Source organism: Zalophus californianus, chromosome 9 (genome assembly GCF_009762305.2).
Source record: "Zalophus californianus isolate mZalCal1 chromosome 9, mZalCal1.pri.v2, whole genome shotgun sequence".
NCBI lineage: Eukaryota > Metazoa > Chordata > Mammalia > Carnivora > Otariidae > Zalophus > Zalophus californianus.
Genome location: NC_045603.1, coordinates 22259566 through 22276741, shown reverse-complemented (window position 1 = coordinate 22276741; position 17176 = coordinate 22259566). Strand labels below are relative to the sequence as shown.

The 17176-nt window shown below is 35.6% G+C and overlaps 1 protein-coding gene across 16 annotated transcripts in view; it reads right to left on the bottom strand.

Annotated features, from left to right (window-relative positions):
* ANKS1B (ankyrin repeat and sterile alpha motif domain containing 1B) overlaps positions 1 to 17176 on the bottom strand; it is a 1105044-nt gene that overhangs the window by 453382 nt on the left and 634486 nt on the right. For 14 of the 16 annotated variants that reach the window (XM_027592180.1, XM_027592182.1, XM_027592181.1 and 11 more), the window contains 2 exons: positions 2398 to 2987; positions 274 to 346 (listed from right to left, as the gene is read on the bottom strand). In XM_027592180.1, the coding sequence (XP_027447981.1) occupies positions 274 to 346; positions 2398 to 2987 (663 nt within the window). The remainder of the gene's footprint in view (positions 1 to 273; positions 347 to 2397; positions 2988 to 17176) is intronic. The other 2 variants (XM_027592189.1, XM_035729122.1) reach the window with 1 other exon arrangement.

Below are 17176 nucleotides of genomic sequence, written 5' to 3'. Positions count from 1 at the left end.
ACACTGAAGTGTTTCATACTTAGCTCTACAAAAGTTGAAATTCCATTAATGCTAACTGGCATAGCACATGGGGAAAAAATATCTCAATGTGCTGAATTGATGTACTTAAAATTGATGTTTAGAGGTCATGGTTGTTTGATATGAGTGGAAGGAAATAATTTGTAGCTGCTGTTATTATGATAAAAACATGAAATCATCTAAAGCCTCCTATAATTTTCTAGCTAGTTCTTGAGCACATTTATTAATTACAACATAAAAGAAAGGTTTCCTTACTTGTGGTCTCACCATTCATTTCTTTAAGTTCACTGTTAATTCCAACATCTATGGAATTCATTATTTTGTCAATCTGTGAGAAACAAAAGCCATATAAATAAATTATTAATTCACTTTTAGCATTGCATTTTAAAATAATTTTCAAATGCCAGAATCATATATTCTTGATATTACTACTGCAATACCACAATTAAGAGACTGACTGAGAAAAGTTTAAAAGGAAGCAGACATCTTTTGAATTGCTTTTAAAAATATGAATTATGTTTCCCTTTCTTAAATGTTCAAAATCAGATCTCCTTTCCTTTATATTTCTTAAAATGAACTTTGTTTGAACCTACATGGGTCAGTAAGTTAGGAATTGTGTATTCTTTAAACTCAGAAAGGGATGGGCTGAGGATAAATTCATGTGAACATGTCCATTCTCAGGCATTCTTCCTGTTCTAAGAGCATGCATCTCTCTGACTGGGGAAAGGGTGGGTTTCAGTCTGTGGGTGTGGCCATTGGAACCTAGTTCTTACTAAATGGCTTGACTAGCCACAAGCTGATTTGTGACATGTAATCGCAAGAATCCAGGCATGGGGAAACACCTTAATTCTAAGAGATAGGCTAAATGTTAATTAATCCTGCTGCATTCCAAAAAGATTTCAGATGTTATTCACAGAGTTAATAAATATAAGAAATGGAGAGATTTGAATAGACTATCAATCTAGTAGTACAGTATTTATAGGAAGATATGACTATCTAAGCTTTAGCCATTTATGGTTTAATCATCATCCTAGCAACCTGAGTAAGACAGCAGGTTTCAGAGAGGACAATAAGCATTACTTAAATGTCCCATTTTGCTCACCCTGAAACAGATGCAGAGAGATTAAGTGATTTTCCCAAATAGCTCAATTCAGAATGTCAATATCAGACATTTCTAGTTCTCAGAATACTATAGTGACCTATTGTGCTTCAAAATCCAATCCACCTGGCACAGTTTTTTGAGGGAGAAAATGTGACATGTTAGAATGAAATGCTAAGGGAGAGTGTGGTCCATTTTTTGAAGAAATTCAAGAAAAGACAAGGAACTTAATTATTTTATGACGTAGTCCTCCTTGGGGACAAAGGATGATATTTCTAACTAATTCTATAAAATGAAAGACTTTGTCTTTAAGTAGAGCTTAAATTGGTGATACACGACCTCAACATATTTTTCTTTAATGTCTCTCTGATAATTGTAAAAGAGAAATATTAAGTAATTTGGGTTTATTGTATGGCACTTGGAGAAGAGCCAGGACTCTTCTTTCTTTCTTTTTCTTTCTTTCTTTCTTCCTTCCTTCCTTCCTTCCTTCCTTCCTTTCTTTCTTTCTTTCTTTCTTTCTTTCTTTCTTTCTTTCTTTCTTTCTTTCTTTCTTTCTTTCTTTCTTTCTTTCTTTCTTTCTTTCTTTCTTTCCTCTTTCTTTCCTTCCTTCCTTCCTTCCTTCTTTTTTTTTTTAGAGAGAGAGAGCATGAGTGGTGGGTGAGGGACAGAGAGAGAAAATCTTAAGCAGGCTCCATGCCCAGCGCAGAGCATGACATGGGGCACAATCTCACAACCCTGAGATCATGACCTGAGCCAAAATCAAGAGTTGGATGTTTAAACAACTGAGCCACCTAGGCACCCCAAGCCAGGACTATTCTGTTTACCATTAAGGTTAAGATTATAAGGAGCTTTTCTGAAAATATAAGATACTTTAAAGGGGGGATGAGCTAACAAAGAATTTAGCAACTAGCAGAATGATACAGAGCTGCAGGAATACAAAGATTTTTTTCTCAATTTGTCAGCTGCAATGCTTGGTAGGACATAATGTGAACATTCTCTTGTACCTCATAGCTAGTTATTACTTCTGCTTGATATCAATTTCTATGGAAACAATAGATTTCTCCACATGTGTGGAATTGTGTTTGTTTTTACACTAGCTGCGAAATTATCATGTATTACCCCTAGAATCTTGCCCTTCCTCTTGGAACTGTATGTGTCTGTTATTTTTTTGTTTTTGTTTTTGTTTTTTGCCTCTGAAAGACTTAAAAAACCGAAAACTATTCCCCCAAACTTCCCTTGCTCCAAAGTCTTATATAAAGAACAAGAAGAACAAGTCTTACTTCTTCCCATTCAGAAGTGAAGGACGGTGTTCTTTCAGAATTCCTTTTAGAAGTATGTTCGGCAGTTGAAGATTCACTCCAGTTAACTCTTGATGTTTTCTCATTTGAAGGGTATGCAATGAGATCAGAATCTGATTTAGAGACATTTTTTGATAAATGCATGTCAATCAGGGCTTTTGGCAATGACCTTATTCGCCCCAAGGTACAGGCTCTCTCCACAAATCCTCCTGTGTTCATAATCCACTGGTCCCCATTCCGGGACCCATTCCTAGTTGTTCTTGTGCCAACAATGGTATGGTTTTCAAGTTGATTGCTTTTTTTGTGAAAAATTGTTCGACTGACTACTTTGGGTTTAATTTTCTTTACCGAAGCTTCTGAGTTATTTGCTGTTGGAGACTTCTTGAAAGGCAAAGGACTAGTTGCCAAACTGACTTCATCTTGTCCTTCTGCACATTCATCTCTTTTCCCATAGAGATGAAATGGATTTTCAGGGGACTCACAGGCTGGAGAGGATCCATGGAGAAGGCCTGCGAATTGGCCAGGATCATATTCTTTTGGAGGATCGCTGTCCTCCTGTTGAGAAGGGTCATCTGCAAAAGAGAGGAAGAACATCAGGATGGTTGTTTATAAGAACTCCAAAAGATGATACAATAGCAGTGCCTTTTCAAACTTGTGCAATACCCAGACATTTTATTTGTTGGTACAATGACATCCTCACTTTATGAAGCACTCATGACCCTATAGTACCATGTATAAAATGAATTTGTGTGTGTGTGTGTGTGTGTGTTGTGTGTGTGTGTATGAACCACATCTTCCTGACATGCCTTAGGGTGCATTTCAAAGATATGAACTGAGTACTAATTGAGTAATTTTATATTGTTCTTCCTTGTCCCCAGAGCATATACTTTATATTGAATAACAAAACTGGGTTTTCTTAAAGTGAAACACCCATGTCCAAACCCTCACAATAAATGAATCATTGTGCAGAAGGACATCAGGCAGGTAAATCAAGATTATACATAATGACATCCCTTTGCCCTTCTCCTAGAAATTAAATTCAGAAACAAAATCTTTGAGAAGTATAATTAGAAGTAATTTAAGGTTTAAATTAAGAAGTAATTTAATAATACTGAGAATATTACTTTAAATATAAAATATAAAATTAAGAATAATTCTATAAGTTATATAATTTAGACAAAAAGTATTTGTTCAGGCTTAACATAGGCAAACAATGCAATCCATAATATCACTAAAAAGTGAGACTCTTTTACAAGAAACTCATGTTGAGCTATTAACACAAGACTATATTTTTCTTTCTTTTTTTTTTAAAGATTATTTATTTATTTGACAGAGAGAGAGACAGCAAGAGAGGGAACACAAGCAGGGGGAGTGGGAGAGGGAGAAGCAGGCTCTCCACTGAGCAGGGAGCCCGATGCAGGGCTCCATCCCAGCACTCTGGGATCATGAACTGAGCTGAAGGCAGACGCTTAATGACTGAGCCACCCAGGCGTCCCTATCTTTTTCTTTCTTCTCTGAAATAGCATTAGTTATTTTTAATTTCTTCAGATCTTTGAAAGTGTAATGCAGAAAAGAAAAAAGAAATATTTATTGCTTTGTAATTTTTTCTAGATAAAACATAAATGTTTTAAGATAAAACATAAATGTTCTCTGGGACTTAAAATATACATGCATTTTTATGACCTAATTTGTCTTTTAAATATATACTGTAAAACCCTGGCCAAAGAACTTAGCAAAGGAAGTCAGTATATTTTTTTGATTGGTCATTTTAGTTCATATAGCTGAATATTTGCCACAATCAAAAGTTAAATTTCCCGATAAACTCATAACCCAATCTTGTGAGTCAAAAAAATAGCCAATGTGGTGGATAATAACAAATCCAAAGTTGACTTGCTGACTTGCATTTTAAGTACATTAGTTATTACCATAAGCTCCAAACACCAAAGTTTTCATAAATTAACAAGTAACATTTAACAGGTATGTGCTATTTAATTGGCACTGAATTAGGGGTTATATTTACATTTGATCTGCATAACAGTCCTGTGAAATGAATGATTAATAATAATTATGATTATCTGATAGAGATATAGCCAGAATATTGCATTCACATATTTAAACAAATTGGCAACCATAGTAAGTCTCAATAGGTACTTGCCCAGAGGATGCTACAGACAAACCAACTTTCTTTATTACAGTTTGGTCCCAAGTCCCTACACATTCTCTTCCTAGTCGCTGATTGAGGCAGGTTTGTTCCTGACCTTGCATGTCCCCAGACCTAACCCTGGTTCCTGTTTGGCTTTCCAAGTAGAAGGTGTCCCCCTGCTCTGACCTTCTCACAATGATATCCTGAGATGGAAGAGAGAAGAGTGCTAGGAAGAGAGGTCCAAAAGACAACAATCTAAAGGAGGAGCACTCTGTGCCCACCCAGTACAATAATAATCTCTCTGTCTTCCCACAAAGACTGCATCCCTTTCCAATGCAGCAAAACTATGTCCTTGATAATAACTCCTTTAGTCCTTCCGTCAAGACAGAGACCCTCCCTGGGGTAGAATAGTGAGTGGAGAGTGAGTGAAGACAGCTCCAAACTCTCTTGAAAGCTAGAGTTTATGGCCTATTATATCCATTTTTTGGAAGTAAAAATGAACACTTAAACAAGTTACTGAAGTTTCCCTAGCTAGTAAAAGGTTAAGCTGAGATTCAAACTAAGATCTATCAGATTCCCATATCCACTGGCCTGGAAAATATATTACTATTTAGATAAAAGAACAACCTAGGGTTCAAAGGCAAGCAAGTAGACTCTTTGTGGGAAGGGACATGTTTCTCCTGTTTATGATTATTCCTGGAATTTGGGATAAGTGAACTAAAAAAGTTTTTTTTTCACTTTCATGGAAGCAAGATAACACCAAAAGGAAATAAAACCTGGCATTCTGTTCCAATGTATTTTCTCTTTTTTCTTCCTATGCTACTTGGGTCCATAGTGCTTTACAATGTAACAGGTTGGTATGGATGACAGTAATGGGTAAGTAATGTAAAAGGAAGGAGGAACTCAGAAATAAGGAAGTTTAGAATTTTATTTTGGAAGTTGCTAAAGAAGGCCAAAGTGTTTGATTATGAAAAGAAAATTGACAATAATCAGCCTATTGTGGGAAAAAGATTCTGTAAATCTCAGTCAAGAGGTTTTTGACCATAATCATGATAAATGAGAGTTTTAGGGGCATAATTTTATCTAAAGTTTTCTGTGAATATTATTATTAGGTTATCATCCCCTCTGTGGTTTTACCAAAATGACTATAATCACCTCAAAATGCTTTATATCGTCCAAGTCCTCTAGTGATAAGCAATCACTTCCCTAAGTAAAAGAAAATTTAGGTATTAGCATATAAGTGTTGTCTTTTGAATAATAGCTCTTAGCATCATGATAGTTGGTAACATTTTTGTTAAGAGTTGTCAAAAGGCAACTACTTCCTGCTTATTTCAGTGGCCAAACTCTAAAGATTAATCAAATCAAAGAGAATAAGAAGTCGATATAAAAGCTCTCGAAATGCTAATTTGGTGGATTGATGGCAGGTATGGCCCCACTATGCAACAGCTCCACGTAGCCATACCCTACTCTGTATCCATTCCTCCCATATGACTCTGGGGATGATCGTGTGCCTTCCTTTGGCCAATGGGACAATAGCCAACACAACAGAGCAGAGACTTGAAAGGCATTTGTGCACTGGGGCTTGCTCTCTGGCTGCTCTTGCAAGCTTGTTGCCAGGTGAACAAGCCCAGACTTGCCTGAGAGATGATGAAATACATTACCCAGCTGTTTGAAATTATAGGTTTTACTGTTTTCCAAGTATGATGAGGCTAACAGATCCGGAGACAATTGCCATCGAAAAGATAAACTGTTACAGATTCCAAGAGGAGGGAGGATGCCATGCCCTGGGGTGGGGGACATGGGGAAACACCAAAGTTAGTTAGGAGGCAGAATGAGTGAGGGAAAAGGTGGGCCAGAGCCTTTATTGTGATTTCTCTATGAAGGAATGGGTGACAGAGGATAATCAGGTTTAGAATAGGCTAGTTTGAATCATTTCAGCAGCTTCTGGAGCACAGGGATTATCCCTAGTTGTTTGATACCAGGCCCTTGTGTGATTAGGCCAGGTGAAAAGTGGCCCAGAGTGTGGTTGGGGTATGGCTCTGGATTGGTTGGTCTGCATATGAAAGGCACGTTTACTATCTCTAAGATTTAGCTAGCCCTGGGAGGAGCAGTTCCTCTGGGGTCAAAAAGGTCCCAAGATGCTAAAGAGTCAACAAAACAAAACAAAACAAAACAAACCTAAAGTAAAAAGGCATGGTTGATAGCCCAGCCATCTCTGTCATCTTAGACGCTTTCTGACATTTGAGTGAGGTCATCCATGACCTACCAACCCCAGGCCAACATGCCAACTGACCACCCATGAATGAAAAAACCTAGCCAAGATTAGCTGAGGCTGGCCCAGACCAGAAGAAAACACTCACCAGAATCATGAGCTATATAAATGGCTATTATTTTAAGCCATTGAGTTCTGGAGTGGTTGATATACCATGATAGATAAATGATTCAGCCTGTACCCCAGTTTTCAAAGAAGAATTAATACTTTGTTCAAAATACATTCTGGCAATGTTTATATTTTCACGTCTGCAAACAAAGATAGTAATAGTATACACCTATAAGTGTTGTGAAGACTTAATAATAGAAGTAAAGCAGAACAATGCCAGTGGCATAGAACACATTAAATGTTTCTGCTATTACAACAATTTTTAATCTAAAGGATTTCATTTTTACAAATAAATGTAGTAGTGATTGTATTAGATATTCAATAAAGACTGTTATTTTGACACAGTAAATACATGTAATTTACTCCTTTGTTTCTGCTTATATATTTTAAAAATATACTTTGGAAAGAATTTTTGCACTTTCTTATTATTTTTTTATACATAACTGAGGTAAAGTATATAGATTAAACTGTTCTCACAATTTGTCTCATTTAATTTCACACTTCTCTTTTGATAAGTGGATATTTCATGCCAAGGTACAGAACTAAATATGTGTGAATTCCAATCTGATAGTTACTCAAAGCATCATTAGCATTTCAAAGAAATGTCAGAGAAAGTATCCAATAAGTAAGCATTTCAATCTCTTTTTACCCATCTTTGCCCCTGATCTTTATCATATAAGTACCTGAATAACAATGAAACCCCAAATTTTATGTCAAGATAAAAACAAATTATGGAAAATGAATGATTTCTTCTTGTATTATAAATCATAACTTTTGTCTACTGGGTCATTTTATTCCTCTTTAGAAAATAAAAAATTTCTCTATTTCCAGGGATTTGAGCACTGATATTGATATTAGTAGAAATTCTGTGGTGTTGGTTGTTATTTTTCCTCTCTTGTTTGTGATCTTATTTATTTGGGTCTTTTTTCTTTTTGATAAGTCAGGCTGGAGATTTATCAATTTTATTAATTTTTTCAAAGAACCAGCTCCTGGTTTCATTGATCTATTGCTTTTTAGTTTCTATACCATTTATTTCTACTCTAATCTTTATTATTTCCTTCCTTCTGCTGGCTTTAGGCTTAATTTGTTGTTCTTTTTTTCTAGCTTCTTTTGACGTAAGGTTAGGTTTTTATTTGAGATTTTTCTTGCTTCTTGAGGTAGGCCTGTATTGCTATATACTTCCCTCTTAGGACTGCTTTTGCTGCATCCCAAAGGATTTGGACCATTGTGTTTTCATTTTCATTTGTTTCCAGGTATTTTTTTATTTCTTCTTTGATTTCTTGGTTGACCCATTCATTGTTTAGTAGCATATTGTTTGACCTCCATATATTTATGGTCTTTCCAAATTTTTTCTTGTGGTTGACTTCTAGTTTCATAGCATTGTGGTCAGAAAAGATGCATGGTATGACTTCGATCTCTTTGTATTTGTTGAGTCCTGTTTTGTGACCTTATATGTGATCTATTCTGGAAAATGATCCACGTGTACTTGAAAAGAATGTATATTCTTCTGTTTTAGGATGGAATGTTCTAAGTATATGTATTAAGTCCATCTGGTTTAATGTGTCATTCATGTAAAAGAAAAGCAAAGCTAGAGGCATCACAGTTCTAGACTTCAAGTTATATTACAAAGCTGTAGTCATCAAAACAGTATGGTACTGGCACAAAAGTAGACACATAGATCAATAGAACAAAATCGAAAACCCAGAAATGAACCCACAACTGTATGGTCAATTAATCTTCAACAAAGCAAGAAAGAATATACAGGGGGTGTAAAAATGAAAATTAAAAAAAAAAAGAAAAGAGAAGGAAACTAACAGCTACATGCTAAGGACTGCACCAGTGCTATTCTCTACCCCTTGTTTCTATCCTCTCCCCCTGCTTCTATCCCACCCTCTTGAAGTTAACCATGGCCTTTGGAGTCAGAGGATTTGAGTCCCAATTATATTTCTCAATGCCTGTATATCTAAGATAGTTGTTTAATTATCTGGGCCTCAGTTTCCTTACATGTAAATGGGGGTGATAATTATATCTTCTAAAAATGTCTTATTTCTTCAACAGTTATAATCATATTTAGTATTGTGCTAGGTACCATGCTCAGATTATTTACATTGTCTCATTTAATCCTTACAGCAAACATCAAGGTGCATATTATTCCCTTTGTGCAGATGAGAAAATTGATAAGCAGGTCGAATCACTTGTCCCAAATCATACAAGCAAAAATTGGCAAAGCCAGGATGGATCAGTGGTATTGCTGACCCCGAAGTCCTCATCTTTAGCCATTCTGATACACTAGAGATAATAAATGACAGATTTTATTACAATGCCTTTAGACGTAGCTGCTGTTGATATCATTAGTCTCCAAAATTCCACAAGATGGTCCTTGTTTGGTACTTTCAGTGTTTGTGTTACTATTGTTATAATCATACATGAAAAAATCAGTTGTTTGCTTGTTTTTAACTTAACCCATGTGACTTTGCTGATAACTGACAGAACAAATGTTGACTGGAGTTTGGTTAACAAGGTTCTTAAATTTTGAGTTGAGAAGTTTGTTCATGGAACACCATTGCAGTTTTCTTAATGTAGAAGTAAAATAATAAAGGCATTCATTTAGGGGGTAAAAATATGCAGTGGGAAACAGTCTCTTCAACAAATGATATTAGGAAAACTGGAAAAAAACATGCAAAAGAATGAAACTGGACCACTTTCTTATACCATACCAAAAATAAATTCACAATGAATGAAAGATCTACATGTGAGACCTGAAACTATGAAAATCCTAGAGAAAAACACAGGCAGTAACCTCTTTGACATTGGCTATAATAACTTCTTTCTATATATGTCTCCTGAAGCAAGGGAAACAAAAGCAAAAATAAACTATTGGGACTAAATCAAAATAAAAAGCACAGCGAAGGCAACAATCAACAAAACTAAAAGGCAACCTACAAAATGGGAGAAAATATTTGCAAATGCTATATCCAATTAAACGTTTAGTATCCAAAGTATATAAAGAACTTATAAAACACAACACCCCAAAAATGAATAATCCAACTAAAAAATGGGCAGAAGACATGAATAGACATTTTTCCAAAGAAGACATACAGATGGCCAACAGACCCATGAAAAGATACTCAACATCACTGATCATCAGAGAAATACAAATCAAAACTACAATGAAATATCACCTCACACCTGTCAAAATGGCTAAAATCAACAACACAAGAAACAACAGGTGTTGGTGAGGATGTGGAGAAAAAAAAACCCTCTTATACTGTTGGTGGGAATGCAAACTGGTGCAGGCACTGTGGAAAACAGTATGGAGGTTCCTCATAAAGTTAAAAATAAGAACTACCCTATGATAGATATTTACCCAAAGAATACAAAGGTACTAATTCAAAGGGATACATGCACCCCAGTGTTTATAGCAGATTATCTACAAGAGCCAAATTATGGAAACAGCCCAAGTGTCCATTGACTGATGAATGTATGAAGAAGATGTAGCATATTATGGAATGGAATATTATTCAACCATAAATGGAATCTTATTGGAATGGAATGGAATATTGGAATATTTTTCAGTCATAAAAAAGAATGAAATCTTGCCATTTGCAATGACATGGATGGAGCTAGAGAGTATTACCCTAAGTGGAATAAGTCAGTCAGAGAAAGACAAATTTACCATATGATTTCATTCATGTGGAATTTAAGAAACAAAACAAATGAGCAAGGGGTGGGGAGAAGAGAGAGAGGAAAACCAAGAAACAGACTCTTCACTATAGAGAACAACTTGATGGTTATCAGATGGGAGGAGGATAGGGGATGGGTTAAATAGGTGATGGGGATTAAGGAGTGCACTTGTGATGAGCACTGGTGTTGTATGGAAGTGTTGATTCACTATATTGTATACCTGAAGCTAATATTATATTGTATGCTAACTGGAATTTAAATAAAAACATATATTAATGGGGTGGGCACCTGGCTGGCTTAGTCAGTTAAGCGTTGGACTCTTGTCAATCTCAGGTCACAATCTCAGGGTTGTGGGATTGAGCCTCTTGTCAGTCTCCATGCTTAGTGAAGAGTCTGCTTGAGATTTCCTCTCTCCCTCCCCCTCTGTCCTTCCCCCTGCTCTCTCTCTCCCTCAAATAAATAGCTTTTAAAAAAAATATGTAATAATGAAAGAATAAAATGAGCACATGATAGCAACAAACAAACAAAAAACCAACTATGGGTAATAACTTCAATAAAGCAGGTATCAAGGAATCCCTGTGGCCCTGGAAAATGGATGAGCAAAACCAAATCAGGTGACAGCAACAAGATCCAGAACTGGATCTGCAGCTGTGTAGCTGTAGCGGCAATAAGAAAATGAAATTGGATGGACCTTGCAAGCCATGAAATTGCCTTTAGATTCTAATTAATCAAAGGAGAGGGCCCAGCACTAAGCAGGATGCTGAGCAATGGAACCTGAGAACAACTAGCAGAACTAGAAAAAAATCTGCAAAAGACAATAGGAAGCAGCTTAAGCCCTTGAGAATCTTAGGAATATCTAATAAAGACATGATTTTAGTAGGGCTAGAGACTTAATCTGAAGAAAAACTTTCAGGAGCAGAATCCAAATTCAGCAGAGTGAAAACACCAGAGACATCAAGGAGAAAAAACATTTTATATAATGGGGAAATGGTAGTGGCATGGGAAGCGGCGGTCCAGAGGAGGGAGACCTTGGAAATAATAGTAGCAAAATACAATGTTCAACTGTGAGACTACTACTTTGGAAAGCAAAGTAAATGGAGCTCTGGAGAACTCTGAAGTAATGGCAAGAAGTCTTTCTGAATCAAGCAGAGAAGCTCCCCTGTTTCTTAATACTTCATGGTAACAACAAAGGAGAAGATTTCCTACAAGCCGTCCTTGAGCAGTGAAATGGGTAAAGTTATTCTTTACCATTTCCTGTTTCCTACAAGCAGTCCTTGAGCAGTGAAATGGGTAAAGTTATTCTCATATGGTATGGTATGGCTCATGCCTATTCTCATATAGCAAACTCTTCTGAATGAATAATCCAGGACATCTCTTCTCATTAAACATGGGAAATAAAAAAGGATTTTAATAGAACCCCATTTAAAGACATTGCAAGAAAAATAAATGAAAATGAAGAGCCAATGAAAACAAACAAAAAATGTGGCCCCAAGGAATTTGAAAACTGTAACCTAAAATTAAAAAGTATTTTTTAAAAATTAAGAAAATCACCTAATATCTGAAGAACAACCTATACCATAGTAGAGGAGCTCAGATATGAGATGGTTGGTCATTTCCTTTTCTCTTTCCCATTCACTCCAAACAATTCAGTCCTAAAGTCAATAGATGAGGAAAAGTGGCATCCATACCTTCAGTGGAGAATGGGGATTTGTAGTGACCCAGAGTTGAGAATCAGGGCTCAAGCAGGGTAATGGTGGTGTCCATGTTTGGGGCAACCCAGAATGGCATGTTGGGATCCATGCAGGGTTAGGAGGGTGTCCACAGGTGGAGTAGCCCAGTATGGAGTGTCAGGGTCCAGGTGGGGGTAGGGAGGGACCTATGGAGGGGGAGTGGCCTAGTAGAAGGAGTCAGCAAAGCAAGGAGGATATCCCTGCCAAGGGGTGGTCTAGGGGTGTCAAAACCCAAACAGGGCAAGGAAAGTGTCCCTGTTCAGAAGAGAAAAGTGTTTGTGCATGGAGTTGCCTGACATGGGATGTCAAAGCCCAGTCAGGGAAAGGAGCATGTCTGGCGATGGCTTGCTATAAGGTGCAGCCTCAGGAGGATGAGCAGGGTGTTTACACAGAGAGATAAACTGGCATGGAGAATCAAATTTCAGTCAAGGGTAGAAAGAAATCTGAGTGGTGAGGAAGTGGATCTGGGAAATTGGTTACTTACAGAGGGGTTGATCGAATAAGCAACTACATTAAAGATAATTGGAACCAGATTTCACATTAAACTGTTTAAGGGAGAATTTTTAAATATGAAGAGGAAGAAAACTAGAGTGAACCTTGTGATGTTGGATTGGAATCGGAGGTACCAATGTTTCCAAGATATATAGATAAAGACAGATGTAAATATGTATTTGTGTATGTATGTATTTACACATATATATTACCTACCTCTGTCAACTAAGAAGGTGTGGGAAATTGAATTCCTCCTGGTAGTAAGTAAAGTCTACATTTTTGGCTTCTAAATATATTTTTAACTCAAATCAACAATGATCCATTGAGAAATTACTGATATTAGGGCCAGTGCAGGGAAGGTGCAAGATGAATCTGGAACACCTTGTGCCAGAAAGCAAAGAAGTCCTCAGAGTGATGAGGCATGTTAGGAGGGTAGAGAAGCCAGTTTGACTGGGCTCCAACTGTTTAAACTGAGGACAATATTAGGAACAAAATAAATAATGAGAGTTAATGGGTTATAACCTATCGAATAAAATAGGAACACATGAGCCCATAAAAATATATAAATAAATGAATGATTTAAAAGTTTGATTAGGAATGGGAAATTTAAATAATTTCAAATGACCTCCCCATAAAATACTTATTAATTACAAAGTGAAAAAGAGTAACTCCGTGGTGAAGAATTCTGGGAGGTGCTATCTTAATCAAATGATGAAGGTGAACATCAGCAGTAATAGGGCAAATAAAAATCTTGGCCCACCTGATAGGATGCAATGAGAAAAACACAGAATCACTTCTGGATTTTCCTGCCAAAGATGCATAACCTAAATCTACTCATGCAGAAATATCAGATAAACCTAATTTGTGAGATAGTCTACAAAATAACTGCCTATAATCTTCAAAACTGTCAAGGTAATGAATGTCAAGGAAAGTGAGAGAAACTGTTCAGATGGAAAGAGACTAAAGAGACATTACAACCAAATGCAACATGGGATCCTCAGCTAGATTCTTTTTATCATGGAAATTGTTATTGAGGAAAGTAGAAAAACGTGAGTGAGGTCTGAGGAATAGATGGTAGCAATGTATTTTCTGATTTGGTTCCATTGTGGTTGTGTGGTTGTTTCTTACAAGCAAGTACATTCTAGAGTGGAATAGGACATGCCATGATGAAGTAGTATTTTTCTGTGTTGTCCAGGAATGCACAGGGTCCCCAAGATCTTCTCAGGGGTCCCATGAGATCAAAACAATTTTCAGACTAATACTAAGACATTTATTTGCCCTTTTCACTCTCATTATCTCATGAGTGTGCAGTGGAGTTGTTCAGAGGCTACATGATGTATCTTTCCACAGTGGAAATGGGTGATGACTCTTCAGGTCTCACTGTAGGAACTGGCACACTATCACTTCTCACAACCATGGAGAGAATAAAGTCATGTGTCTAAACCTAAAGTAAATGGAGTGGGGATGTAAATGCCACCTACTGTACGGCACTACAGTGTAACATGGCAGAAGAGGGAGTGAAGAATTGAGAGCAGTAATCACATCTACCACAGAATACTTCTAATGTTTCCCTTTTTAAATTGATGCTTTCTCAATTTTTGGATAGATATCATTTATTAAGTATGTTCTTTTATATTCCAACTTTGCTGAGAATTTTAATTATGATTGAATATTGAGTTTATATCAAATGGTTTTCTTTACCTATTGAGTTGATTATGTAGTCTTTCTCCTTTAATCTGCTAGTGTAAATAACATATTTTTTTATGTTAAACACACTGGATATTAATGGGATGAACTGGCCATAATGAATTTTCCTTTTGATATCCCACTAGATTTGGTTTGCTAGTACTTTGTTTAGGATTTTTACATCTATGTTCATGAATGAAACAGGCCTTTAATCTTTCCTTTCTTATACTGTCTAGTTTTGATATGAATCTTACTAGTGTCATAAGAACCAGTTGGAGCAAATTCCCACTTCTTCAATTCTCTACAGCAGTTTGTATAAGATTGCAATGATCTGTTTCTTAACATTTATATTTAATTTACCTTTAAAATAATCTTGACTCAACATATTCTTTGTGGAAAGATTTTTAATTATTCATTCAATTTCTTTAATAGCTGTAGGACTATTTGGGGTTTCTATATCTTTTTGAAGTTTTGGCAGGTTATAATTATCTAGAATTTATCCATCTCTCCCAGTTTCAAAATTTGTTGGCACAAAGTTGTTCATAAATTTTTCTTGGTATCTTTTGAATCTTTCTATGTAACTGTAGTTACAGTCCTCATTCCTAATATAGTTTGTTGGTAGAGTCTCCCTTTCTTCTTTACCGTTCTTACTAGAAATTACATCTACTTTTAAGTGTATAAAATATTCTGCTTCTGATTTTATATATTAGTTTCTATTTCTGTTCTTTACCACTTCCTTTGTCCTACTTTTCTGTTTTTTTTCTATCATTTCTTATAAAATTTCTTAAATTTGCATTTAGCTCATTAGTCTTCAGCATTTCGTCTTTTCTAATATAAGGATTTAAAATTTCTAAGTTCCACTTATGCTGCTTTCACCATGGTTGATATTTATATTTACGTTTTTGTTTAAATATAAACATTTTTAAGTTAGAATTTGGTGTCTCAACTCATTTTTCATGAGTTTTGTAGAAGTGTGTATTTAAATTCACATTTTTATGGGGATGTATATGGGAGTCTTTAACATAATTGAATTATTGTCAGAAAATGGAGTATATATGAATCTGAGTCTTTGATATGTATTGAAACTTGCTTATAGCCAAGTTAAGATCAATTTTTATCAATGTTTCATGACAATAACATGTATTCTCTAATTGTTGGGTACCAAGCTCTATGTATTTTACTAGATTAAATTTATTAATTGAGCTGTTAAAATATTTCCTCAATTGAGGTATGTTGAAATCTCCCAGTTTTAGTGGATTTATGATTTTTCCTTCTACTTCTATTAAATATATATATATGATGTATATCATATGCCTAATTTTTAAGTGCATCATTTTTAGAATTTTTATATTTTCCTGGTGAATTGAACACTGTAATATTCCATAGTGACTTTTTATATCCTGGAAAAACCTTTAGTGTTAAAGTCTACTTGGCTTGAAACTGATATAGCTACCCAACTTTCTTTGAGCTAGTATTTCTCGGGTATAACATCTTTCATCTTTACCTTCTGTGTGTGTGGGGGGGGGTGTGCCCTTAGCTATAGATGTGTCTATTTTAAAGAAGATAAATCTGGATTTTGTTTTCCTACCATCTAAACAACCTCTTCTTTTTAAGTGGTGAAATTAGAAAATTTATGTTGATTTTGGTGGTTACATATTTCGATTTTGTTCTACTACTTTACATTTTGACATCCATTTATCTTTCATATTCTTTTTTCATCTCTATTCCCTTTTTTGTTATTTTTTTCTCACTACTATTTTTTTCTATGTCTTGGAATTTATATAATTCATTTTTATTCTTTTGGTACACTTAAAATTTTACCATGCATTTTTTTTTAAAGATTTTTTTTAAAGGTTTTGTTTATTTATTTGACAGAGACAGAGACAGCAAGAGCAGGAACACAAGCAGGGGGAGTGGGAGAGGGAGAAGCAGGCTTCCCGCTGAGCAGGGAGCCCGATGTGGGACTCGATCCCAGGACTCTGGGATCATGACCTGAGCTGAAGGCAGACGCTCAACGACTGAGCCACCCAGGTGCCCTTACCATGCATTTTTAATTTACCAAAGTCTATAGTTGAACAGTACCTTATCCACCCACTTCCTCAACAATTTTAAGATTTTAGATCACTTGAAATTTACTTGTCCTCTAATAAATGCTGTTATCAGTGTTTTAATTCTGTTTGCTAACTTTTCCAGATCAGATGTTATCATTTTATTCAGACTGTTTTTATTTGAATTTGCACATATGTTTACCATCTTATTTATTCACTATTACTTCCTCATAATGTCCTGAGATCATTTTCTTTCATGAAGTAATCCTTGAGGTTTATCTTTTGGAAAAAATGTCTTGGTGGTAAATGCTTTCAGTTTTTCAACTAAATGACTTTATATTACACTTTCATTTATTAAAAATAAGGTTTTTAAAGTTCACAATTTTAGATTGATGATTATTTTCTCTCACACCTTGAAGATATTATTGTATTCCTTTTGGCTTCTATCATTTCCTTGATAAGGTGGCTCTCATTATATTATGCTTTTGCTGCAGGTGATCCATCATTTCTTCACCTGCTTTGAGAATCTCCTTTGTATTTTTCAATTTCATAATAATGTATCTTACTGTGGATGTCTCTTTGTTTATCTTGTTTGGAA